General features: G+C 51.0%; 3 protein-coding genes across 5 annotated transcripts; all 3 read left to right on the top strand.

Moving 5' to 3' along the window:
* Nucleotides 1-1,341: 1,341 nt before the first annotated feature.
* Nucleotides 1,342-14,363, top strand: LOC126048503 (hemoglobin subunit beta). Of its 3 annotated transcripts, none has more exons than XM_049823645.1 (3): nucleotides 1,342-1,448; nucleotides 12,922-13,144; nucleotides 14,094-14,363. In XM_049823645.1, the coding sequence occupies exons 1-3, from the start codon at nucleotides 1,357-1,359 to the stop codon at nucleotides 14,220-14,222; spliced, it is 444 nt and encodes a 147-aa protein (XP_049679602.1). In that variant the 5' UTR covers nucleotides 1,342-1,356; the 3' UTR covers nucleotides 14,223-14,363. The 3 variants fall into 3 exon arrangements, with proteins under 3 accessions (XP_049679602.1, XP_049679603.1, XP_049679601.1); XM_049823646.1 differs by lacking the exon at nucleotides 12,922-13,144 and adding an exon at nucleotides 1,568-1,790; XM_049823644.1 differs by lacking the exon at nucleotides 1,342-1,448 and adding an exon at nucleotides 12,604-12,801.
* On the top strand, nucleotides 8,751-10,212 carry LOC126048504 (hemoglobin subunit beta-like). The gene is made up of 3 exons (XM_049823647.1): nucleotides 8,751-8,912; nucleotides 9,033-9,255; nucleotides 10,004-10,212. The coding sequence occupies exons 1-3, from the start codon at nucleotides 8,821-8,823 to the stop codon at nucleotides 10,130-10,132; spliced, it is 444 nt and encodes a 147-aa protein (XP_049679604.1). The 5' UTR covers nucleotides 8,751-8,820; the 3' UTR covers nucleotides 10,133-10,212.
* A 2,743-nt stretch (nucleotides 14,364-17,106) lies between the features above and the next one.
* Nucleotides 17,107-19,016, top strand: LOC126048506 (hemoglobin subunit epsilon). Its single transcript, XM_049823649.1, has 3 exons — nucleotides 17,107-17,237; nucleotides 17,357-17,579; nucleotides 18,775-19,016. Exons 1-3 carry the CDS (start codon nucleotides 17,146-17,148, stop codon nucleotides 18,901-18,903), a joined length of 444 nt encoding a protein of 147 aa, XP_049679606.1. The 5' UTR covers nucleotides 17,107-17,145; the 3' UTR covers nucleotides 18,904-19,016.
* The last annotated feature ends 6,379 nt before the right edge of the window (nucleotides 19,017-25,395 follow it).

Below are 25,395 nucleotides of genomic sequence, written 5' to 3'. Positions count from 1 at the left end.
CGGTGGCTTGCTTGCTGCTGAAAGGGGCCTGTGAGCCTTGCCTAGGATTCAGAAATTTTAAAAAATGAATAATGTCTCCTAGGATCCTGCAGCAAGGAGCTGAAATGTGAGTACAGATGTGAACCACCCCAACTGGATCACAGTGATGGGCTTGTGCCACTGCCCAGTGTGGCTTCGATGACATCAATGGACCAGTATCAATCTGTAACTGGAATGGCTCAGCGGTCTGGATGAAACCTCCTAGACTGCCTACAGATAGACCCAAAGTCCCCGGTCTTGTCAGGATGCCCTTATACCTCATGCATCCTGGCTTTGCCTTTCTGAGCACGGGAGCACAGCTTCACCTGAAGGCTGAAAAACAGAAAAACACCAGTGTAGTTCAACAGGAAAGTGACACCCAGAGCCAAAAAAAAAGCCTTTGGTCAGACCTTGAACTGGTAGAAATGGATGTTGCTGGTCTGGTTGTAACATGGCGGGTCCTGCTATCCTTGTGCAAGGCACTTAATTTCCCATCAGGGAGAGGCCATTGAAGTGCTTGCCTTGTTAAAAGAGCAGAGGAGCCTGGCCCCAGTCACAGCCTGTCCCGGCACTGGCATCCCACACAGGTATTCCTCAAAACCTGGAGCACGAGGAGGTGATCTCTGTTTCATTAACACCAAGCATGGCTGAATATCTGTGGGTCTCCAGCACACGGTTCAGGCGTGGAGGAACTGGACTGACAGGCTGATGTTTTCCACACTTTCGCCTGATGAAAGGTGCCTGCTTGGGAAAAGCAGGGGCTTCTCTGCTGGTCTGTGTGTCCAGAGCTGCAGAGCTGCGGCCAAGGGCAACAGCGCTCAGCATCCCCAAGAGTGTGCTCCCGTGCAGAAGGGTCTGTGAAGTGCCTAAGCTCCTAAGTCAGGCCATCTCTCCCCTCAGAGAAATATCCCTCAAGTTTAGAATCCTGCAGAGGGCTAAAAGGTTGGGTGCTGCTGGCATGAAGCCACTGTTGTAAAGCCCCTTGCACATGGGTCAGTGCCTGCTGCAGGCTGCGGGGCACTGGGTGGCATGGGCATGGGCACTCCTGTGGTGAGCAGGCAGTCACAGGGGGAAGGAGAGGGAGATATCGTGTCCTGAGCCTGCCTGTTAAGCAAGTCACGGGGCTTTTCCTCGAAGACCACACCTCACAGCAGACTGACCACTCCATGGACAGACCGACCCACCGCTGGTGGGGACCCCCACCCTGGCCCCAGCCAATGACCCCACAGTGCAGGACGGGGAGGAGCTGCCGGCAGCGGATAAAAGCCTCCGCGGGGTCCGCAGCTCAACTACGGGGTCTGTGTCCTCCTGCAGCTCTGAGCAAAGCCGCCTGCCACCATGGTGCACTGGTCAGCTGAAGAGAAGCAGCTCATCACCAGCATCTGGAGCAAGATCAATGTGGAGGAATGTGGTGCCGAGGCCCTGGCCAGGTAGGTCCAGCTCCTGGGCATCTGCTCATCTGCACCATGAACAGAGAAACCGTGGTAATTGCATTGGGGAGCATTAACATCTCTGTGTCTGCTTGTGTCCCCCCTTCATCTCTCCCCAGGCTGCTGATCGTCTACCCCTGGACCCAGAGGTTCTTTGATAACTTTGGGAACCTCTCCAGCCCCACTGCCATCATTGGCAACCCCAAGGTCCGCGCCCATGGCAAGAAAGTGCTCACCTCCTTCGGGGAAGCCATCAAGAACCTGGAAAACCTCAAGGCGACCTATGCCAAGCTGTCCGAGCTGCACTGCGAGAAGCTGCACGTGGACCCCGAGAACTTCAGGGTGAGCTGTGCTTGGGGCTTGACCACCTCTCCCTCCATCTTTCAGAGTATCTCAGTGCATGGAGGGTTTCAAACAAGCACAAATAACACATATTTTAGTTACTAAACAGAAAGGGGCTGGCTTGGATGGAAATTGGGGGAGAGGTGAAGGTTGGGCATATGATAATGCCAGGGAAATGCCAGGCTCCAGGCTGTGAGGGGTCTGGGGACAAATATAGGGAGTTGCCCTGAAAGCCTGGAGGCTCATGCCAGCATGCCTTGAGAAAAGCAGGAGGAAGATGCTGGGAAGCCGAGTGGGGCTGAGGGTGGAGAGCATGGAGGGAAGTTCTGCTGTGTCGGTGCCATGGGCAGCTCTCCCTGGCACCTCCTGGCCCCAAGGATGGGGACCACTTTGTCTCCCCTTTTTCCAATGCTGGCAGACAAGGGAGGAGAGGGAAAAGCAAGTGTGGGATGGTCAGGGGCTGGGCACTGATGGGAAGAGATGCAGACTGGGATTAGAGACAGAGAAGACAGGTAGGAGCATGGGGACAAGGTCAGCAGATGAGGGAGAGGAGCAGGAGGGGAATGAAGCAAAAGAGATCAGGGTGCAGGGAGGTAAGAAGTCACTATGGGTGAGGAGAGGGAGCAGTTCAGGCTGGAAGGGATTGAGAGGGCTGGATGTGGCTGATGGCCTCTGTTTCTGTCTCTGTTTAAGCCTGACTTAACCATAAGCCTGGTCATGTAGCAGGTAGACCTCACACTCACCCTAACTCTCTGCTCAAGTAGGAATTGAGTTTCACAACAGAAAAAAAAATATAAAAAAGACAGAAAGTGTCTGGAAATAAAGTCTAGAGGCAGGAAAAAGCAGGTGTGAGAAGAAGAAGAGGCAGAGTAGGTGGATACTGGTGCATATGGTCAGCACAGGACTATTTTCCTGCACAGAGAATTCAGCTAAAAGAGCCTCCCTGGGCTGCAGCCTCCAGGACCCACCAGAGAGCTGCGGTCCCTCTAGCTCCCGGGTCCTGTGTAGGGCGAAAGGGTGCTCAGCACCGTGCTGACCTGATTTCCTTCCTTCTCCTCTCCAGCTCCTGGGAGACATCCTCATCATCGTGCTGGCCGCACACTTCACCAAGGACTTCACCCCTGCATGCCAGGCCACTTGGCAGAAGCTGGTCGGCGTGGTGGCCCATGCTCTAGCCTACAAGTACCATTAAACCCTCTGGAGGCAGATGTGTCTGTAACAGTCAATAAAAACCCCACATTTTCTGGACTACTTGGTGTGCTCCTGTGTCTCTGAGGCTGCCTGTGGGGTGGGAGGAAGGGAGCAAGGGGCATGAAAGGCAGAAGATGGGCTCCGGGCTTCTGGGAGCATCATGCTCCAGAAAGGCAGGCAGGCTGGCCAAAGGGGAGGCTACTTTTCCTGGCTCCCTCTGAAAGGCATCAGCCTGCTCGCTGCTGCCCTTTCCTGCCTGCCCCGTGGGCCTGGTCCTGGACCTCCATGCACAAAGTGATGCTGGGGTGCCCCTTGCATACGGAGGTCTGGTGGGACATCTGGGGATACTGGCCTCTGAACCAGTGATGGGCACGTCCCAGCCCACCTAGTACCTCTGAGCTTGCTGAAATCACCGGGGGGGGGGGTGATTTCTGACCTATTCTGTGCAGAAGGTTAAGCTGCAGGGCAAGCAAGGGCTCCTCTGGCCCTAAACCTCTCAACCTGTGATGCATGCAAGGACATAAATTCGTAGAGATTCACTGAAGCCAGCTTAGACTAGATAGAAATTTGGCCCTTCATATTTTAGTGCTGATGTATTTTTAAGAATTTGATCAAAAGCATTTTCTGAATCAGCAATGAAAATGCTCTTACCATTACTATTGTGCATTTTATTCAGAATACAATATCTAAAAGAAAATGTGTATGATCCCCAGAGGAGGGGATGAGGGCAGCTTTTAAACAGCACCAACCAGAGCTTTTTCTTATTCAGATTGGCGTAATGGAAGAATGTGTTTTCATTGGAATGGAAGGATTCTGTGTAAGCACATCAGTTTCAGCAATGCTTTTCCAGGAATAACTTAAAATGCAAGGAGGACAGACATGTCAGTGTCTTCAGAATGATGAAATCCTTGATTTGCATGATTTAATAATAAATTTTCTGCCTTTCTCCTGATAAAGCAGGGATTTGCACTTATGACCCCTCTATCCTACAGACAGCCTGCCTGACAGGCAAGGGATCCAGCCCTGCTGGCAGTGCCGAGAACATCCTGGGCTGGGGGAAAAGAAAGAGAAAAAAATTCCCGAAACCAGTCCAGCTTTCCTGCAGCACGTCATTCTCCTTTCAGTCAATGGGCATTTCAGCATGATTTCAGGAGGTAAGACTATTCTAAACACCCCATTCCAGTTAGCACAAAAGTACAGTTCAAAACCTTGGAAGTTGTCACCAAACAGAAAAGGCCTCCTGCACTTGAGGCACAGGCAGACATAACATTAACAAAATGACTGCGGGTGCATCCAGCAGCACACCCTGTGTCTGTTTGGGTGTTTATACCTCTAGGTCCCAAACCAGCAAACGCTTGCCTGAACCTCAGCAATATGTTTTCGCCCCAGTGTCTGTGAATGTCCTAATCATTCTGTTCCTCCTCTCCCACCCTGTGCCATGGGCACATCCCAGTGGTGATGTGGAGCACGTTCTGCTTCCTAACCGTGCACTACAGCCACCACCTGGATGGTCCTGTCGGCCTTAATCTGCAATTGGAGGTACAGGCAAAGGGCAGGATGCAGTGCTGGTGTTGCAGAGCCAGCGTGCCAGGCTTTCCAAGTGAGAGTTGCTCCGCTCTCATGTGAAGCCAGAGCAAAGTGATGACCGCCAACAGCCCATCTGACCCAAAAGGCGGGTTAGAGGCAAGCCCTGGATGCAGGCTAGACGAACACCACGGCACGCCTGGTGTTGAAATGACACTGCCTAGTCCTAGCAGTGTTGCATGGGTAGCTCTAGCAGCTCTTCACAGAAGGAGCGGTGTCGGTAGTGCCTCCTCCCTTTGCAGGCGGGGAATGGAGCAGCACAAGGGAAGTGGCTTGACCCAAGCACCTCCAGCAGCTGGTGGGAAAGCAGGAATTGAATGTGCTTTTCCAGGCCATCACACTGTGCAGACTGTCCTCTTTGGGGAGGAGAGCCCAGCCTCACCAGCACAGTGACAGGGTGAGTGCTGGAGTTTTACCGTGAGATAAAATGGCCATTGCAGCATTTCTGCAGCAGCGGTGCAGAGTGATGGCTGGGATGCTAGGGCAGGGCTGGGAGCCATGAAGTGCCCAGAGGACAGTGAGCCATCAGCTTGGTCCTTGGCAGCTGGCTCGTGTTCAGGACCTGACTTCTGCCTTACCCTCTGTTACGCCATTTCAGTGAGACCCAGGTGCTCACTGTGAGCCCCAGGATTTCTGCATGGTGCAAACAGCCTTTTGGAGCCCAGAGTCCCTTTGAAGTGGTTCCAGCCCTCCATAGCCTGACCGAGGCAGGGCTGGCTGACGCACATTCCCATTTTGCTGTCTGCTGCTTGCACTACAGGGGGGAATGAGTGAGCTCCTGTCCTCAGCTGGGAGACCACGAGATGCTGGCACAGAGTGGGATGAGCCTGGACAGGGCTCTTCAGCTGGGAAAGGAAGATCACAGCAAATAAAGCAGGAACAAACACACCCTTGAGACCTACTGGCTTAAGACACAAAAAATTGCAAGTTTTGGAGGAGGCAGAAGAGACTGGCCTGGATCCAGAGCGGCAGAGGCTGGGTACAGCTGCCACTCCTGCTGATAAGGGCTCTGGTAAAGCTTGGCACGGGACACTGCCTGCTGCAATCAGAGTGACCAATAAATTCTGCTTGTTTCAGAAAGGCTGTCACTGTAGCTGCCTTTTGCCATCATTGGGATGGTTTATCTATAAAAAGGAAGGTTGCAATCCATGGAAGTGGGCATGGCCCAGTGTGGGGCCAAGAGATGAAGAATGACTTAGGAGATCTTCCACCCACACCAAAGGGAAGAGCTGGCTGGAAGGATGCTTGAGGGGAGAGTCCTGAGCATAGTGAAATCCATGCCAGGCAGACACCAAAAGGGCCCCTAGTTTTCCTTCAGGGGATAAGCATGCTGCAAGGTATTGCTGTAGGTACACTAGGGGAAAGGAGATCTCCTTTTGACTCTGCAAACTGGAAAAAAGCTACAGAAATTGCCTCTATTTGGCCCATCGTGATGAACATTTCCCCTCCCACCCTGTGCCCCCAAACAGCCCCCTCAACAGACAACCCCTGCGCTGGGAGCTCTGAGCATCCAAAAATTGCCAGCCAGGCCTCTGCCCCCAAGCCATAGAGCAGGTGATTTTAAAATGTACTTAAAATGAACTCTTCCTTATAAAAATGGATGAGGTGGATGGATTCCCTGGAGAAGCCCCAAGCAGAGCACAGGGCTGGGACTGTCTGGGATGTTGTGCCTTTGCTTTTTGCCAAGTGCTTCTCTGCTGTCTCCCAGCGTACAGGGCTGCATACAGCAAATGCTCGTGGCGTCCTGGCCGAGCTCACCCTGCCATCCCTGCAGGCACCTTCAGGGCTGTGTCTGCTTGACTGTGAGCTCGTGTCTCTGATGGTGTTACGGACCGCTGCCTGACTGTTGTAAATAGCCTCTGGGCCTGCTCAACATGGCAGGTTTCCTTAAAATGTCTTTGCAGCTGACTAATCTTAAAACTAAAAAGCCCCTGGAAGTCTTTCACAGGGAGTTTAATCTCATGCTTTTTCCTCCTGTCAGCTGATAACTGGCCTGTGGCACTAATGCAATTGCTGGAGATGATGTGAAAAGCACTTTGAAGGAATCACTTGCTAGGACAGGACGATGTTCTCTGGTCGGGAGATGCTGCTGCCCACAGCAGTGAGTGAGGAGGAGCTGTGTAGGCTGGGGAGGGACAGAGCTGAAGGAGAAGGAAGGAAAGATAAAGCAAAGCTCAGCAAGCCCCAGGAGCTGTTCATCCTTTGCTTCTTCTCTTGGTTTAGCATCTCACCTCACACCTGGGATGGGCATTTGAAACTGCCCTCGTGGGATGGTGCATCCAAGCTGCTTGGGTGCTGAGGTACCGCAGGACTGATGCCACCAGTTCACCAGTCCACTCTGCTAATAAGGAATCTGGAAGCTGTGGCTGCAGAGCAATTTACTGATGTTACAGCCTCCTCATTTCTTACGTCCATATTAACTGAGAGGGCATGTGCATGAACCAATTTGTACATAGCAGAACTAGAGTTGCAATTAGAGAACTTAGTTTAAAGTCAGGTCACCAATTACAGCTGAAGGCAGAGCTCAGTTCGCAGGCTGAGCGTGATTTTAAGTCCATCAATGCATTCTACAGTGCATCAGGACCCTGTTTGCAAAATTATACTAGTAAGAATACTTTTATTCTTTGACAGCCTCCCCTGTTAGTAGGAAACACCTTGGATCGAGATGCCCTGTCAAGTAGGAGGGTGGAAAACAGTCACCACTTTCAAAGATATAGTAACTGCAGGGAGTAATGGTATTGACCAGAGCTAAGGCTGGAAGAGCTTACTGACAGTTTTATTTGGAGCACGCAGATAAGAGACAAGATAGCGCTCTTCAGATTTGTAGACATGGTTGCCAAGAAGACAAGAGGACAGACCTCATTCTGCATGCAGTGAGAGATCATCCCTGCAAGGCTGTTTCTTAGGGCTGAATTATTTTATGTGAACAAGCAATCTGATCAAGACAGCTCTACCAACAGTAGAAATGCTGCTTTGCCAGGACAGCTTATTTCTTTTGGGGTATGAGGTATGCTGTATATCGAAAGAACTCTTTTTTTCTAGTATAAGCAGTATCTGCACTCAAGAATTTGTCAGTGGTAGTGCCTGATACAGCGAAACCATCAAACTTTTGCCATGCAGACAAGGTTTTATTGCATATTTCTGCTAGCAGTCTGAAAAAATAAGCATGGTTGCCTGTTTGGTTCTGCCTTTTATTTGGTGTACACCCCACTTCTGATTTCATCAGGCTCAGAACTGTGCCCCAAAGCCACCCAGTTATTAGACTAAGAGGCAGTCATCAGCCCCATACAGTAACAAGGCATTCAAAATTTAAAATAAAGTGCTGTGTTGTCCTCTTCTTGGAGGTCCAGCAGATAAAATTAACATTGGATGGGTTTTGCACAGTACAGCCTGGTCCTAGATTCCCACTGGCATCGGGTGGGACTGTCCACTTGGGTGACATGTCTGGCTTGTACTCCTCACAGGACTAAGGCTAGGACTAACACCGTGCTCTTGAGACCCATAACTCTGAGTTGTGAATTCGAGGTGGATCCACTTTCCCTGATGATAGGGAATTGCACTAGAGATGGGAAACAGGAGAGCTTAGGCTCAGAACAGCATGGACAACAACGATGGACAACGATGATAGACAACAACTCTGAAGCTCTTTGCTAGGACAGACAAGAAAGGAGGCTCTTGCATTTAAAGTATGTGCCCTAGATTTGGGAATGATCATACAATCTTTTTTTCCTAGTAAGCCTCTGGTCCTTCCAAGCTGGGGTGGATAATGCCTAGAGCTGTTAAGGATGAATCCCAGGAGTGTAGGGCACTAATGCACCATAAGAGTCTGAAAACATGGTCAAGCTGGAGACTGCAAACTCTTTGAACGTCACCGCCTGTCTTCTTGGGTCTGCAGCGCATGTTCAGGCCCCAGCCTCCGGCAACCTCTGCAATGCTGGAAACTCACATCTGGGGAGAAGCTGTGCAGGCAGCTCTACCTGCTCTTGCAGCTGCAAATACAAGTGCATGGGTATGAGGTGATGCTTGTCCACTCAAAGGCAGAGGGGGGAAAGGGCCTCTTTTCCCCTTGGACAGGATCCAAAATTGCTATCTTTCCTTGTGCAGCCCAGCTCCCTCCCCAAACCCAACCAATAGCTACGTGAACTGAGATTAGGACAAGCCGTTACTAGTGTATAAAAATCCCTGGGGCAGCCTTCGGCTCCACTTCCTCGTCATTGTTCAGGGAAGCTCCAGGCAAACGCTCTTGCTCGACACCATGGTGCACTGGACAGCCGAAGAGAAGCAGCTCATCACCGGCCTCTGGGGCAAGGTCAATGTGGCTGACTGCGGTGCCGAGGCCCTGGCCAGGTAGGTCCAGCTCCCGGGCATCTGCTCAGCTGCACCCCTGGACAGAGAAAACGTGGTAATTGCATTGGGGAGCATTAACATCTCTGTCTCTGCTTGTGTCCCCCCTCCATCTCTCCCCAGGCTGCTGATCGTCTACCCCTGGACCCAGAGGTTCTTTGCTTCCTTTGGGAACCTCTCCAGCCCCACCGCCATCCTTGGCAACCCCATGGTCCGCGCCCATGGCAAGAAAGTGCTCACCTCCTTCGGGGAAGCCGTGAAGAACCTGGACAACATCAAGAAAAGTTTTGCTCAGCTGAGCAAACTCCACTGTGACAAGCTGCACGTGGACCCCGAGAACTTCAGGGTGAGCCGTGCTCAGACTCCAGCCTCAGCTAGGCAAAGGTTTCTGTTCTCTGGTGAGGGCTTTAGGGGTCTCTGACAGTCAGTGAGACCTAGAGAGAAACCCTGAGGCTGCCTGAGCCTGGAAGCCTGCAGAGGGCAGTGGTGGTGGAGGGGAAGGGGGAGCGAATAGGCATGTTTGGGGAGAATAGAGATGAGTTGTGGGGCTGGGATCTGTGAGAGGAGAGACCCAGGCAGGTGGGATCAATGGGGATGAAGCACAGAGTTGAATATGTGCTGGTAGCAAGCAACGTTGGCTTGGAGCAGCCAGAGACCAGAAGGGAAGAAACCGAGACAGGGTTTGGAGGGAAGAGCTAAGCCTGGCTATGATGGAGTGGTTAAGCCAGGAGAGAAAATAAACACAGCCACTTCAGCAGAAGGAGGGGATCTGAGCCAAGAGAAAGCAAGGGTGGGTAGGGATATGAAAGGAAAGGATAAACCCAGTCGAAGCAGAGGGAGGACACTGCACAGCAGGCAAAGGAAGGTGTTTGGGGGGTAGAATCCAGCACATCCAGGCATCCTGGTGAGTGCCAGAGATGCAGGCTGTGCAAGGAGCCCGGTCCTCTGCACGGGGCTGTGATAAATCTGTTCCTTGCTTTGCAATGAATTCCCCAATAACCGGTGTCCATGTGTGAACACCTGGGTGGTGTGATGGTGGGGAGGGAGGTGGGGGGCAGCACCAGGGTGACGGCTTCTCCTCCCTCCATTGCCAGCTCCTAGGTGACATCCTCATCATCGTCCTGGCCAGCCACTTCGGCAAGGACTTCACCCCCGCCTGCCAGTCCGCCTGGCAGAAGATGGTCCGTGTGGTGGCCCACGCGCTGGCCCACGAGTACCACTGAGCCTCTCGCAAACTTTTGTGCCTGGAGATGCTCCCAGCTCACAGGGAAACATCCTCTGGTTCTGCTGGTCTTTAATTGCCAAATAAACACCAACTACTTCAGCCGTGAAGAGTTGTCTGCCTCTCTGTGGGAATGGGGTGGGGGCCACCCCAGGGTGCTGGGGAACAGGAAGGGGATGCTCACACATGTGGGGTAGCATGAGCAACAGTCTTGTCTATGAATTCATGCAAGTGAGACTTGTCTAAGCTGGAGAATCCAGGGGAACATTCAAGACAAAAACCAAATGAACACACTACAAAATGCAAACAGAAATACTCCAGTGCTTTTTTGAGGCATCAGGTAACTTCATTACTAATGTACATTGCATCATTTGGTTTAATGTTTTAAATCTTTCGCAGATTAAGTGGAACAAAACTTTGTACAAAAACATGCAGTGGGAGAAGTGGCAGTGAGACAAGGTCCATCGTTTGTAACTTCCTTCATGGAAGGAAAAATGGTTTTTTTGTTGGTTTTTGTCTAAACCATTATAGTTCTTAGATTATTAACGGCAGAATGTAATAGACCCAACTACCTATTATGGCAAAAAATATGCTAAGAATGGTAATTTCATGTACAGGAAGGACAAAGCATCTGCTTTCACTGGCCCCTACATCTAACTTTCCACAAGCAAAACGAAATTCCTGAACAGTCTCCATGCCACTCAGAGGACAGTGGCCCTCACCAGCCTCCTGTCCTCCTTTCAGACTTGCAGCATCCCCACAGCACTGAGAGTAGCTCAGGGACACATTTGGGTTTCCTGGGTGTCCTGGTCTCAGCTGGGATAGAGTTAATTGTCTTCCTAGTAGCTGGTACAGTGCTGTGTTTTGAGTTCAGTGAAGAATGTTGATAACACTGATGTTTTCAGTTGTTGCTAAGTAGTGTTTAGTCTAAAGTCAAGGATTTTTCAGCTTCTCATGCCCAGCCAGCAAGAAAGCTGGAGGGGCACAAGAAGTCGGGACAGGACAGAGCCAGGGCAGCTGACCCGAACCGACCAACGGGGTATTCCATACCGTGTGATGTCATGTCCAGTATATAAACTGGGGAGGGGGGGATCGCCGCTCAGGGACTGGCTGGGTGTTGATCAGCGGGTGGTGAGCAATTGCACTGTGCATCATTTGTACATTTCAACCCTTTTATTATTGCTGTTGTCATTTTATTAGTGTTATCATTATCATTATTAGTTTCTTCTTTTCTATTCTATTAAACCGTTCTTATCTCAACCGACGAGTTTTACTTCTTTTCCCAATTTTCTGCCCCATCCCACTGGGTGGGGGCGGAGTGAGTGAGCAGCTGCGTGGTTCTTAGTTGCTGGCTGGGGTTAAACCACGACACTGGGTGGTGAATTCCTCCAGGTGAATTCCACTGCACTGTTCAGTGTGGAACAGCATCACCTCGTAGGCCTGGCCCCAGGGTCCTTTGGCCAAGCCACCTCCTGAAGTGAGCATCAGCGGAGAACCAGTGCAGCTATTGGAAATGGTGGCAGCCTGCAGCCCATGGCCAATGCAAACCCATTGCTCCATGGTCACGCAGACCCCGCTGGACCAGCTGGCGTTCCAGTGCGCTGCCTGGGTCCGGTCCCATGAGCTCCAGCCCCAGCCCCAGCGCCTGCATCCCACTCCACCACCTCCAGCCCGCTCTGCTGGGAGCGGGAGCAGAGGTGCAGCCCCAGGAGACCCAGGTGCCCCTGCCACCCCTAGGGAGGACCACTGCTCCCCCGGCTGCCAAACCGCTCGGTCAGACACTGCCTCTCGCTGCACATCGGCACAGACCCCAGTATACCCAGTCTTCCCCACCTCTCCTGGGGCCCCTGCAAGCTAACACGCTGCAGGCAATCGGTGTGCCCTGCGTTGTAATGGTTCCCTTTCAGCCTTGCTTCGTCTTTGCTAGCAGGCTCTTTGAGACAGGAGCTCTGACTGCAAGTGACTGCCCGTGGTTTTCTTAGTGTTACCCTGAAGTTAGCACACTGTTAAATAGCTGATAGGAAAGAACAAGGAGAACCCGAAGCCTGACAGGTCCTGCAAGAAGAGGACAAAGAGAAATGGTGCATTCAGAGGGAGGACCCAACAGCCCCAAGTCCAAGTCTTCTGCCTCACAGCCATGCAGCCCGCGGCGGTTTGCACCATCCGAGGGGCACCAAGCCTTGCACGCACCTTCCTCTGAGTGCTTATGCGGGACTTGCACGGTGCCGTGCTCAGACTTGGCGTGGAGATAAATGCCACCCTTCAGCGGGGAGCTGCAGAGCTGGAAATCAAAGACAGGGGGAGGGCAGCCCAGCAGCCCGTCTTGGTGGTGGATCTGGGCATCTTGCCCTGGGGCCCCACCCTGATGCCGCGTCCCCTCCCTTGGGGTGCCAGGGCTGGGGGGGCCCCCCCGGGGTCCCAGCCAATGAAGGGGTGCACGGGGAAGAGGAGGGGCCCGGGGTAGCGTATAAAAGTGGGACAGGGAGAGCCGCTCGCCAGCGTGCGACCCCCTTGGGAGCAAGAGCCGAGACTTCCTCTGTACCTGCCGGCAGCCACACGCTACCCTCCACCGGACACCATGGTGCACTGGACAGCCGAAGAGAAGCAGCTCATCACCGGCCTCTGGGGCAAGGTCAATGTGGCTGACTGCGGTGCCGAGGCCCTGGCCAGGTAGGTCCAGCTCCCGGGCATCTGCTCAGCTGCACCCCTGGACAGAGAAAACGTGGTAATTGCATTGGGGAGCATTAACATCTCTGTCTCTGCTTGTGTCCCCCCTTCATCTCTCCCCAGGCTGCTGATCGTCTACCCCTGGACCCAGAGGTTCTTTGCTTCCTTTGGGAACCTCTCCAGCGCCACCGCCGTCCTTGGCAACCCCATGGTCCGCGCCCATGGCAAGAAAGTGCTCACCTCCTTCGGGGAAGCCGTGAAGAACCTGGACAACATCAAGAACACCTTTGCCCAGCTGTCCGAGCTGCACTGCGACAAGCTGCACGTGGACCCCGAGAACTTCAGGGTGAGCCGTGCTTCTGACTGGGGGACGCATCCCCACTATTGCATCTCTGTGGGCAGTTTCTCCCCTAAACCTGAACCCTGCAGTGTGAGGGATTTACCCTAGAGATGCCGGTGCAGGAGGAAGAGGGGCTGGTGGTTGGGGTGGGGGGAGATGCAGGAGAGGGACAAAGAGGGAAGGCACCAACTTGCATCTCGGTGAGAAAGCACCGAAGGGGCTGAGAGGTGATGGTTATGGAGAGGCCATCTGGAGAGTGCAAGTGAGGACACACGGGAGGTGGGAAGGCGGCGAGGAGGTGGTTTCAGTGTGGAAAGGGAGGGGGAGAGTGAAATGAAAGCAGTTGCTGAGCAGGAAGAAGTTTGAGCCAAGGGGAAAGCAAAGGAGCAAGAGTAAAGCTTGGCACGGAGGAGAAAGGAGAGAGGAGTGGGGATCAAGAGATGCGGCTAGATGCCAAAAGCAAAAGAGGAATGGGACCTAGAAGGAGAGAAAACTTTGTCTCCCATGTCTCTGCAGCTGAGAGATTCCCAGTGGGGAAGTAACTCCAACATTTGTCACCGGGGCTGGCAGATATCCCCCCCCACATCAGCATGAACTCATTGTTCATGCCAGGGTGCTCTGCAGTGCCGAGTGCCGGCTCCCTGCCATGCGGCAGATGCTCAGCTGTGTCTTCTGCTCAGGAGAAACTCCCAAACGAAGCCAGAAGGGAGAAAGAAAAATTTAATCAACAAAATTTCTGGAGAATTTCTGGTTACTCTTCCCGTAACAGTAGCAGAACCTGAATCTTTAGAGTATGAGCAGAGAACAAGTTTAAGGTACATCCTAAAAAGGACTCCAGGGAGATTTTTAAGCCTACAAAATGCCCAGAGGTTTCCCTGGGTCTAATGTGAATGCTCGTGTGGGGATCTGCAGGCTCCTGGGCATTGCTAACCTGAGGGTGCTTTTGTCCCCGCAGCTCCTGGGTGACATCCTGATCATCGTCCTGGCCGCCCACTTCGGCAAGGATTTCTCTCCCGACTGCCAGGCTGCCTGGCAAAAGCTGGTCCGTGCTGTGGCCCACGCTCTGGCCCGCAAGTACCACTAAAGCGTCAGCAGAAAAGCCCCAGCAGCATCCTCTAGCTGCGTGTCATGCACCGGCTGACATGCTGCTCTGGAGCTGACAGCTTTTAAATAAAAGATCATCCAAAAAGCTGACAGCCAAATAAAGCTTATCCTGTGAAGTCTCCACTGAGTCTGTGTGTCCCTGAGAGGCTGGAGGGGTTGGGGGGACGGGGACCTGCGGCACCCACAGGCAGACTGGGGGTCCCAGAAAATACCACCTCCCTTTGTTCTGTCTGGGGGTTTTTTGGGGGGTGGGGGTGGGATTTGCCTCTGGAAATCATACTTTCAGAGTATTGGGTAGATGCACCCCTGCTACCTCTGTGGTCACACACTGGGAAGTTTGCACTGAGAAACTAGTTGCTATTTTACTGTGAAACCTGCATGTTTTTCTTGCAGGTAAGGGGAACCTGGAGCATTCATATTTTTTAGGGAGGATAAACAAACTGAAGACTTTAATCTACCCTGGCTCATTCCTGGCATAAAGCCTACAAGAAATTAGCTGACTCATACTGGCCAAGCAGCCAGCTGGGTGGGGGTAGGTTTTAGATAAACATTTTGCTATCAAGACCTGTCCAGACTTTGTTTATGCACTTCTTTTTCACCCTGTGCCGCCCATTCTGCAATTATGGGGGGCCCAATCCTGCTAATAGTGGTGACTATTAATAATTTCCTGGATGCGAGTATCAATCGATACTCTGTGCACACAGTGTTTGGGGTGTTTGTCTGCAGAGCAGGTCTTTCTAAGGTAGAGTTTGTTCTTGGCATGGGAAGCACCGTCTGCCCCGTCCGAACTGAGCATGATGCAGTAAAAGCAATGTTTAGCTGAAAGGACATGCTCACTTTTTAAAGGGAAAAAAGAGGGCATAGCTATATATCCCAGTATATCTGACACCCTGTTTGCACTGTGTCCTAGCCTGCTTCATCCACGTTTGTGGGCATTCCCACTCTCTGACCCTGAACCACTGCAGTGTATCAAAAGCCCTCTGTGACCCATAAATGTCCCTTCTCACACACATTACTTGAAGGAAGAAGCATTTTGTTTCTGGTGTCAAGGCAAACACTGAGAAGGTGAGAAGGTGATTTGTAGTAAGTCCCAAGGTGTTTTTCTCCCTGCAGCGAGTCTGGGCAGGCACAGTGTGAGGTCTCTTGGTTTGGTGTCCAGGGTCACAAAAAAACAGATTCTTATATGATTTTTCATAGGTTTCATGATAGGTATTTGTAGACTTTTGTATGAACATAACTGTTCATAGACTTCAGGCAGAAATGACTGAATTATTTGAACAAGTAGGTCTCCTCCTGCGAGCAAGGTGTCTGGGGGTAGAAATAAGCTGAGCAGCCCTCTCAGGTTAGACCCTACAGATCAGTACAGCAGGGGAGGGCTGGGCTCTTTCCACTGTTGGGGTTCCTGCTGGGGTACCCTTTCCGGGCAGCAGGGGCAAGGGTTTCCATCCCCTGCACCCAGCAGCGTGGCAGGACGGGTATGGTGCCTGCTGGTGCTGGCCGGGGCTTCACTCCCCGTCCCCAGTCCCAGCTGGGGGATGACACCCTGGTCCCGGTCCCCCCAGCAAACAGATCCTGCAGGATGTCCTCTCCCCATGCTGCTTTGCCTGCTCCCATTTTGTCTCCTGCATGATGGCAAAACACCCCTGAGGGAGCCAACAACCCCCCGGGCGATGCCCGATGCAGCACGGTGTTGGCAGCACCGCAGGTCCTGGAGGGGCCAATAAGGTGGTGCAGGAGGGTGGGCACTGGTGGCAGCTCAGTGGCATTTTGCCTGCATGTTCCCTCACCCATACGTGCACCCAGGCAGTGCTCGACTTGATTCATCATCATGTTCCAGCACACCATCCCACGTGCACTGGATTTTCTTGAGAAAAAGCAGAGGTAGGCAACTCTGATGAAGATTATTCATCCCTATTCCATTGGAAAAAAGTCTACAGCTAAAGGGGGAAAGAGATATTATCAGGCTGAAAATCTCCCTTAGTATTTTTCTTTCTTTTAATTTATTTTCCTCCCATTCCTGGATTTTCGATAAAAGGCCGAGAAGACACTTAGCAGGAGGTGGTCCATGGAGGAAGGCAAGCCCCAATGTCTGGAAAGGAGCCTGGTCAGATCTTTAGCTCTGCCACAGCCTGGCCATCCAAACAACCCACCTTTTACTCAGTCACTAGTCCAACAAGACCCAGCGCCTCTTGCTTAGCCCAATCCAAATCCTACGGAAAACCTCAGGAAGACAGCGGGTTGCCCCAGGTGCCTTGGGATCAGGATCAAAGCCCCTGCACTTTCAGCAAGGACTGTGTTTCTTGGGGTTTTATGCAGAAAATAAAACAGGAGAGCCTTCTCATGCAAGGCCATTGCTCCTGGCAAGGGTGCATCACCCCAGTGTGCGGTGAAGGTATCCGTACAGTTTGCTGGTGGCAAACTCCTCTGGGTTGCTCTGCCATGGGCTGCGTTTTGGCAGAGGCATTCATCATTTCACTGATAGAGACTAAGGCAAGGCAGAGTCCAGCATGGGGGAGAGCCAAGGTGCAAGGCTCACACCCCATTGAGACCCACGCACACACCTTAAATCATGACAGACTATTACCCGGTGGCTTGTGCAGTCCCTTCTCTGCAAAGGGCCCCATGTCTAGTAGGTGAAATGGAGAACTGACCTGCCTGCACAGAGGGGAAGGGATAAAGCTCTTGAGTGCAGGATAACCAGAGGCCCCTTCTCAGCGTGCCACACCCTGGCCATCCCCTTCTGCTCCCGCGCTGGTGGGGACCCCCACCCTGGCCCCAGCCAATGACCCCACAGTGCAGGACGGGGAGGAGCTGCCGGCAGCGGATAAAAGCCTCCGCGGGGTCCGCAGCTCAACTACGGGGTCTGTGTCCTCCTGCAGCTCTGAGCAAAGCCGCCTGCCACCATGGTGCACTGGTCAGCTGAAGAGAAGCAGCTCATCACCAGCATCTGGAGCAAGATCAATGTGGAGGAATGTGGTGCCGAGGCCCTGGCCAGGTAGGTCCAGCTCCCGGGCATCTGCTCAGCTGCACCCTGGACAGAGAAACCGTGGTAATTGCATTGGGGAGCATTAACATCTCTGTGTCTGCTTGTGTCCCCCCTCCATCTCTCCCCAGGCTGCTGATCGTCTACCCCTGGACCCAGAGGTTCTTTGCTTCCTTCGGGAACCTCTCCAGCCCCACCGCCATCCTTGGCAACCCCAAGGTCCGCGCCCATGGGAAGAAAGTGCTCACCTCCTTCGGGGAAGCCATCAAGAACCTGGACAACATTAAGGCGACCTATGCCAAGCTGTCCGAGCTGCACTGCGAGAAGCTGCACGTGGACCCTGAGAACTTCAGGGTGAGCCATGTTTGCAGTCCCAGCCCTTTCCCTATGTCATGTGGGGAAAGTCAGTTTTGCTTTGAAACTGGGGGTATTGCCTCCGACAATGCTGTCTAGGCGTACGTACTTCGGCTGCTGGAGGCAGAGTCCCTGTGTAGTACCCAAAAGAGATGATGGCTTCTGCAGGACTGTTTACAAGATCGTGGGTGACTTTCACACTAAAAAGTCCCATTTTTAGTACCAGCACAGAAATGGGGAGGACACGGTATTGGGAGATTGTTACCTGAAGGAGATCTGGTTGGGGCCAAAAGAAACAAACCTGGGGGAAGGTGCAGCATGGGCTGGAGGATTCAGAGGCAGATGGGAGCTAAGCAGAGTGTTTAAGGAAATCATAGGTCCTATAGCAAGATAAGCAGCAGGTTTCTGCCTTGTCCAGCATGGGCTGCCTGTCTGGATAGGACACTTCCTCCTCCACCAACGCTTTTAAATAAAAATGGCTCGTTTTTTTCATTTACATCTAAAGAGAAAAAGAAAAAAACCAGCATTTTGCAGGGTAGGTCTCAGGCCAAATTGCTTTAGCATCCCAAAAATGGGGGAAAATAGTTCTAAGGTTTGTTCTTTCTTTTTCTTTGTTTTTTTTTGTTTCTGTTTTTTTTTTGTTTGTTTGTTTTTTTAAAGAATGAAGCAAATATTTTTTCCCCCAAACCCAGAGCTTTCTAATGGAAAGACTGAGGATTTGTCGTAGCAGTTCCAGGGAACGGGGAGTAAGCCAGTCCGGATAACCAGACCTGCAGCCCGAGGGCCACTCTGATGAGGCAGGGGGGCTGAGGAGGAGTGTGCAGCATGTGAGAGTCCTTTCAGGAGGGAAACTCAGCCTCAGGGAGAAGTCAGGAGAAAGGAGATGCAGCCTGTGGGTTGCAGGGTCGTGACTGGGGAGGATGGGAAGGAGAGGGACCAGAGGGAAGTCTGCAGCAGGAAAACCAGGGAGACGGAGAGCTTGCATAAAGGAAGAAGCTGTTCAGAGCTAAAACCATGGCAGGACAGGGTGGGTGTTGTGGACTTGTGTGCAGCAAGAGGCAGAGCCTTCTTTGAGAGGTTCTGGGTCCAACAGCTCAGCCCCAGCTCGGGGATGTCGGGTCCCCGCTCCATGGTCTGCTGTGGCACAACAGTTCAAGCAGCACTAACCCTGTCTGTTTTCCTCTTTCTCCTCCAGCTCCTTGGAGACATCCTCATCATTGTCCTGGCTTCCCACTTCGCCAGGGATTTCACCCCTGCTTGCCAGTTTGCCTGGCAAAAGCTGGTCAGTGTCGTGGCTCACGCTCTGGCCCGCAAGTACCACTGAGCATCCCGGGACCGGTTGTGCGAGGAAGAGTCCCTGCTCCGCCACAAGCAGCCCTGCACACGGGGAGATGCCCTTTGCGTACTGACAGGCTGTAACCACCGAATAAATACCTCCCAGCACCATGTCTGCAGAGTCTCCCTGTCTCTGTGCTGGGGAGAGGGGGGGGGCAGGTGGGTTTGTGCTGTCGAATGCAATGCCGTCCGTGTGTGGGTGTTCTCTCTTGTTTCTAAGGGCTGTTGCAGGCGGTTTCCTTAACTCTACAGTGCTCTCTCATGTGCGTGCCCTCCCAGTGCATGCATGGGGTCTGTGAAGAGAAAAAACCCATGCAGAGGGCTCTGACACCCCGGGGTGTTTCAGAGAGGGTCATAGGAATAATGAGGGATTGCAAAGAATCCGCATTTGTTCTCCCAGCTCTACATTACTGTGAAATCAGATGAAGCCAGCGCTGTGCAGAGCACAGAGCTCCCAGCCGAGCTGTTGCTGCTGTCAGGGAGCTGGCATCTGCCTTGCCCTGCTCTGGGGCTGGGGATGCACACTCTCCTTTTAGAGCAGCTGATAGAGGAGAAAACCTTTGAACTCCGACTCTTGGGAGGTTCAGGAGATGTCACGTCTTCTAGTTATATCAGTTGGCCTAAAAAGAGATACTGCTTCCCCAAGGGGGATTTATCATGCTGGTGCACATAGCAGACCCTCATCCCCAGGCGCCCACAGTCCCAAAGACCCCCCCCTCTCTCAAGACTGAGGGTATTCAGTTCCCAACGTCACCTGGCAGACAAAACCCACTACGCTAACTGGTATCTGGGTTTTGCTGTGTGTCCTGGTTTTGGCTGGGATAGAGTTAATTGTCTTCCTAGTAGCTGGTATAGTGCTATGTTTTGGATTCAGTATAAGGATGTTGATATAACACACTGATGTTTTCAGTTGTTACTAAGTAGTGTTTATACTAAGTCAAGGATTTTTCAGCTTCTCATGCCCAGCCAGGAAGAAAGCTGGAGGGACAAAGGAAGCTGGGAGGGAACACAGCCAGGGCAGCTGATCCAAACTGGCCAACGCGGTATTCCATACTAGGTGACATCATGCCCAGTATATAAACTGGGGGGAGGTGGGGCTGGGGGAATCACCGCTCAGGGACTAACTGGGCATTGGTCAGCGGGTGGTGAGCAATTGCATTGTGCATCACTTGTATATTCCAATCCTTTTATTATTATTGTCAATTTATTGTTATTATTATCATTATTAGTTTCTTCCTTTCTGTTCTATTAAACTGTTCTTACCTCAACCTACAAGTTTTACTTTCTTTTTCCAATTCTCTCCCCCATCCCACTGGGTGGGGGGGGAATGAGTGAGTGGCTGCATGGTGCTTAGTTGCTGGCTGGGGTTAAACTATGACACCGTGCCTGGCCCTCCTTCTCCCATCTGAGGGGCCTTCATGGTGCATAGAGCAAGGCTGTGGGTCAGGCTTAGTTATTCATTCATTTGGACAAAGGTGACAAGTTCAATTTTTTTTAGCTGTTTTATTATACAAAACAGGAAAAAACATAAAACTGGTCAGGACTGTGTTTATCTTACTCTTAAACCTTGCCTCAAACCAAGACTGGACCCCCCCTTGCACAAGGGGGCTGACAACCAGGGCTGTTTACAGCATCTGGCGCAGCAGAGTCCTGGCCGTGATAGAAGTTTCTCGACTTACCAGGGAGGACACGGTTGTTTTGGATCATAACCTTTCAAAACAGACCCTTATCTCACTTGGGTTCAGCAGGCTTCTCCTATGTGCCAAATCCACAGGTTTTTGTACAGAGAATAGTGCAGCTCCTAGAAACGCTGTGCAGCCAACAGCAGTGCATCCCATGTGCTGACCCTGCTTCAAGCAGGACATCAGGCTAGAGACCCCTGGAGTGCTCTTCCCACCTGAATTACCCCATGGTTCTGCACTCTTGAGTTTGCAAGATGTTTGCTTGCTTTTCTCACCTATGGCTTGTTTTGAAGGGGTCCAGAGAGAAACAAGTGGAAGGTACCTTTATAAATCTGCTTTGTTTGGATGCTGTAACAGACAGGATTGAAGAGGGGTGGGAGGAGGATGTAGGTGTTGAAGATGGGGGTGCCTCTTTTGCAAATCTGTGCAGGATGGGCTAGCCAAGTTCTGGGATGAAGAAGACCAAGACCACACAACCTTCAGGCCCTTGTCCTTGGAAGCAATGCTGAGAGGTGTCACAAGGACCACGATGGAAGACAAAAAAAATGAAGAGGAGATCTGAACCCATGGTGAAGAAAATGAGATCCGGGGCATCAATGCTGTTGAACACCATCCCTCTGGAGGGCAGCCAGATCACCCTGGGGTGGAGGCAAAGGGTATAGAACAAGGCGCTCCCTGGTCACCAGGCAGCCAGAGGAGATTAAGGACCAGGGCATGATCAGGACTATCCTCCTTTGTGGGTGCGTCAGCCCTATTTTGGCTGACCCCATGCCCGTTGGCATGGTCGTACAGCTCCATGGGGGTCAGAGAGCCATCAGCCTGTCAAGGGGCATGGCAAAAAGCACCACTGACTCCAGGAAGGTGAGGGAGCAGATAAGGAAGAGCTGAGACACATGGCTAATAGCCATGAGCAAGGACTGCAGGACCACTGGCATGGTGGTGAGACAGAGCCCAGGGCCAGTGAGGGCCAGCACGGAGAGGACATGATGCAGGGCTGGTGGAGGCTTTGGTCTGCTTTTCTAGCATACAGAATAACGCAATTTCCAGTGCTTGTAGTGACATGAACAGAACAAATTGAGGTGGAAATCTGGGGTAAGATGTCCTTCATACCCAGGATGTGATTACCAGAAAGGCTGTGACCATGAGGCTGGTCCAGTGCTCGCCTCCATGAGGTGTTCCTGCTGTCCTCTCTCTCACTTCTTAAGAATTGCAGTCTGCGCAGCCCATATTTGGTTCAGGTCTAGTTTAGAAATGACAGAAAACTCCTGAATCCCTATGAATTGCATCATGTAGCCCTGAAATGATGGGAAGCTCGCACTAGCAGGTTGATGGATTGTTCTCCTCTTTCACAGCAGCTTCTCTCAGACCTGAGACAGCACTGCAAACCTTTGATGAATGAGCACACTGTGTTGCTTTGGAAAGAAAGGAAGGGAATTTCCACAACAGCACAGATGAATAACTGAATAGATTTCATGAGAGGAGGAAATAGTGTTAAATTATATAAATCAGAAAACCGTTGTGATCTCTGGTTGCAATACCTGCTCTTCCTCAGCCATTGGACACGTCACTGCTCCTCCTGGAGCCTGCCCTCCTGCAGACCCACCATGGAAACGGAGCCTCCAGGTTTGCAGATGATGGGATGGAAGATGAAACTTCTTATTTATCTCATAATAAGAATTGTTTGCAGTTTTCACAGGTGTTGAGAAAAAAAATTAGTTGAATATCCATACTAGGATAATTAATGGAGTCTGTGCAGTGAAAAATGTGGTGGTGCATTTTGTGCTTATGAGAGAAGCCTTTGTGTTTTCTCTACAGTGAAACCCTCTTGTTAACTGCTGTGGCATATTGCCTGGAAATGGAACCTTAAAAACTCCTGCTTCAAAATATAATTAATTAATCAAACCCCAGAGCCTCTTAAGGAATTCTTATTAGAAATTTAATGTCAATCTAAGGAGCAGGCTAACCAGAGGACTATCAGGTGTAATTATTTTTATCTGTCCCGATCCCCACGCTTACCAAAATAACAGGAGCAGAGAAAACCCCAGTTCTTTTCACTTCTTAGCATAAGCCGAAAATAATCTTTAACTGACTCTGTGCTGCCCCTGCTGGGGTTATATATAGTGTAAGGCACGATTTTATGCCTCTAGAGGGAATTCTCTGTCAGGAGCATCAGCATAAGACAGCATTTCAGAAGACAGGTTTTACAGCTGGTGGGATTGGAATACAATTATAACAAAATTCAGCCATCCATGTGATATGTTTGTTGTGTTTTCCCACACTACTTGAAATGAGGATGAATGGCAATGTGCTTGTTCTGATTTTGAAAAAGGTGCTTTATTGCTTTCGAGAAGTAAATAAAGATGTTGTTTTCTCCAAGAAAAAGTATGGAAATACGCAAGCAACCTAATGACTCTGTGCTCCTGCAGCAACCATTACTGGTAGTTTTTTACACTGCATGTTATGTTACAGAGATATTTGGAGAGAAAATCTGCCTGTGAAACGGGGGATGCTCTTCAGCTTGCCTAGCCCATAGGAGAGGGCTTAATTTATGGGGCCACAAGCAATCCCACAGGTGACACTGGAGGGACAGGGCCAGCTCTGCTGGCTGTTGTCCATGAGCCACTCTGCAAGGACTGGCTGGGTACAGGACCACCAGTTTTTTCCTGTGTCACTAGCAAAATCTGATGTCATGGCAACTGCAGTACTGCCGTAAAAAACCTCAGAAAATATCATTTGGATATTAAGAGATTTTTGATCCACCCCCCCTTTGTAACTTTGGAGAAATGAAGGTTTGAAACCCCAGGGTGACTTATTGTAGCTGATCTGCCTCATCTTTCCTTTTTTCTGCCCCCTTACCTTCTCCCACAGCTGCTTAGGGCCCTTCCAGCCCAAATTCTCTCCAATAAGAGAACCAGACATGCTCATTTTCCATTCCAAACCAGAAGTGGCAGGGATAACACTTCTGACATGATGAGTTTCTCTTTCATATCGCAGAGACTCATCTGGCCAGAAGTGCAGGAGTTCTCACTATCTGGCACAAAGTGAACTCAGAAACCAAATTATTTTTTTGTTGTTTTTGTTGCCAGCCTTTTATCATGTCTCCCTCAATCTTTCTTTGTCCAGGCTAAATGACCACTGCTGTGCAGACAGGTCCCCATGCTCCACCCCACAGAAATTAAGAGTTCCTGCACTAGAGACCCACGTATTCACTACACAGTAACAAACACCATGGTAGTTACTGTGATTTAGATAAATCCATGCTGTCTAACCGCAGTGACTGACAGAGGCTGGAGAAGCACCGCCTTTGCCCATACAGCAGACACGTGTGAATGACAGGGAGGACATGCTGGTCCCCAGAAAACAGAGCACCGACTCACCACAGGGCATATTCCCTCCCGTTACCCGACAGATCACAAATGGGGGAATCATCTTCTGGAGACTACCCAGCTTCACCCCAGGGTTGCAGAGTGATGATTAAGCTTGCCCAAAGCCTGCCATGATTTGGTGCTCAGCCACATGCCCCTGTGGCCACAGTAGCCTTTTGGGAGGAGGTGGCTGTGGTGGTCCTCCGGGTTGCATCTGCAGGGACAGCCGTGGGGCAAATCACTGAGACATGCTCCAAAGCTTTCCCGTTACTTCTGCAGCAGCACTCAGAGCTGCACAGACCACTGCCGCTGTGAATCATGGAAAGCACCCGCTTGGATGGAGATTTTTTGCAAATATGCTTACCCTGTCCTACTCGGCACTTCTGCTTTCTCCATGTAGCGGCATCGTGCTGCCTGGTTGTGTCTCAAACAATCAAACAAAATGCTCTTGCTCCTGCTTTGCCTTCTCTCTGTCCTACACCTTCTTCCAGGGAAGAACCTTCTTCTGTGGAGGGGAGTGCTTTGCTTTGGGACAGTTTTCTTTGGGAAGTTTCTGTTTGCTTTATTAATAATTTTTATTTTATGTACATGAAATTTTCAGTGTTTGACAACACTAGAGAGAAGGAACCCCTTTTAGTGGGAAAGAAAGGCAAGACAGTTTGGCTTGGCCCTTTCTGCATGTTTAAGTCTGTCCCAGATAATGGGCTTAGATACATAGGCTGAAATGCAGGCAGCTGAAATGCAGGCATTGTCAGGCACGATCTGTACTGGAATCACTGCTGGATCATTTTCCATTGGCACCTTGGGACAATATTCCAGCAAAGTACTTCACAAACACTAGCCTTGGTCTCAGCTTTTTCTGTTTTGCCTCTGGTTTAGTTGCCCTACCCATAACATGGGGAGTATAAAATGTATGTTTCTTTAAAAGGGTTTATTGGGATTCCACTGCTGCTGTTTGCAAAATGATGTGTATGTAAGAATGCTTTTGCATGGCCAAAAAGTAGGCTCAACCCCCACCCATTTTGGTACATGCTGAACTTGTGGGCACTGCACCTCCATCTCTCCATCACTTTCCCAGTCCTCTCTCCCCAAAGTTTTGCCATGGAAGAACTTAACATCTTCTCAAGCATACAGAGAAAGAAGAGTAAGGCACCACTTTTGCACTAAAAGGCTTGGCAGGGATGTGTGTATTTTTCTAGGGGTGCAAAGATCCAAAGATGCACTCTATTTTACACAAAATTCAGTGATGAAGTCTAAGCAGTGTTTCCAGAGAGTTGCATCTCTATCTTAACCTTCAGATCTAGTTGGCAAGTGCAGAGCAGCAGTTACACCCTGGAGCTAACACCTACACTTGGGGCAAATAATTGACTTTATTCCATGTTTAACATTTTAAAAATTCACAGTTCTATTTTAAAAGGGAAGAAAAATCTGGTG

The sequence above is a fragment of the Accipiter gentilis genome, chromosome 19 (assembly GCF_929443795.1).
Source record: "Accipiter gentilis chromosome 19, bAccGen1.1, whole genome shotgun sequence".
In the NCBI taxonomy this organism is placed as follows: Eukaryota; Metazoa; Chordata; class Aves; order Accipitriformes; family Accipitridae; genus Astur; species Astur gentilis.
Note: the sequence above shows the minus strand (reverse complement) of the source record. Positions and strands in the feature narration are given on the sequence as shown.

Coding starts and splice junctions, on each gene's coding strand:
- LOC126048503 (XM_049823645.1), top strand. CDS start 1,357: ATGGTGCACTGGTCAGCTGAAGAGAAGCAGCTCATCACCAGCATCTGG. Junction 1,449..12,921: donor GGTGCCGAGGCCCTGGCCAG/GTAGGTCCAGCT, acceptor ATCTCTCCCCAG/GCTGCTGATCGTCTACCCCT. Junction 13,145..14,093: donor TGGACCCCGAGAACTTCAGG/GTGAGCCGTGCT, acceptor TTGTCCCCGCAG/CTCCTGGGTGACATCCTGAT.
- LOC126048504 (XM_049823647.1), top strand. CDS start 8,821: ATGGTGCACTGGACAGCCGAAGAGAAGCAGCTCATCACCGGCCTCTGG. Junction 8,913..9,032: donor GGTGCCGAGGCCCTGGCCAG/GTAGGTCCAGCT, acceptor ATCTCTCCCCAG/GCTGCTGATCGTCTACCCCT. Junction 9,256..10,003: donor TGGACCCCGAGAACTTCAGG/GTGAGCCGTGCT, acceptor CTCCATTGCCAG/CTCCTAGGTGACATCCTCAT.
- LOC126048506 (XM_049823649.1), top strand. CDS start 17,146: ATGGTGCACTGGTCAGCTGAAGAGAAGCAGCTCATCACCAGCATCTGG. Junction 17,238..17,356: donor GGTGCCGAGGCCCTGGCCAG/GTAGGTCCAGCT, acceptor ATCTCTCCCCAG/GCTGCTGATCGTCTACCCCT. Junction 17,580..18,774: donor TGGACCCTGAGAACTTCAGG/GTGAGCCATGTT, acceptor TTTCTCCTCCAG/CTCCTTGGAGACATCCTCAT.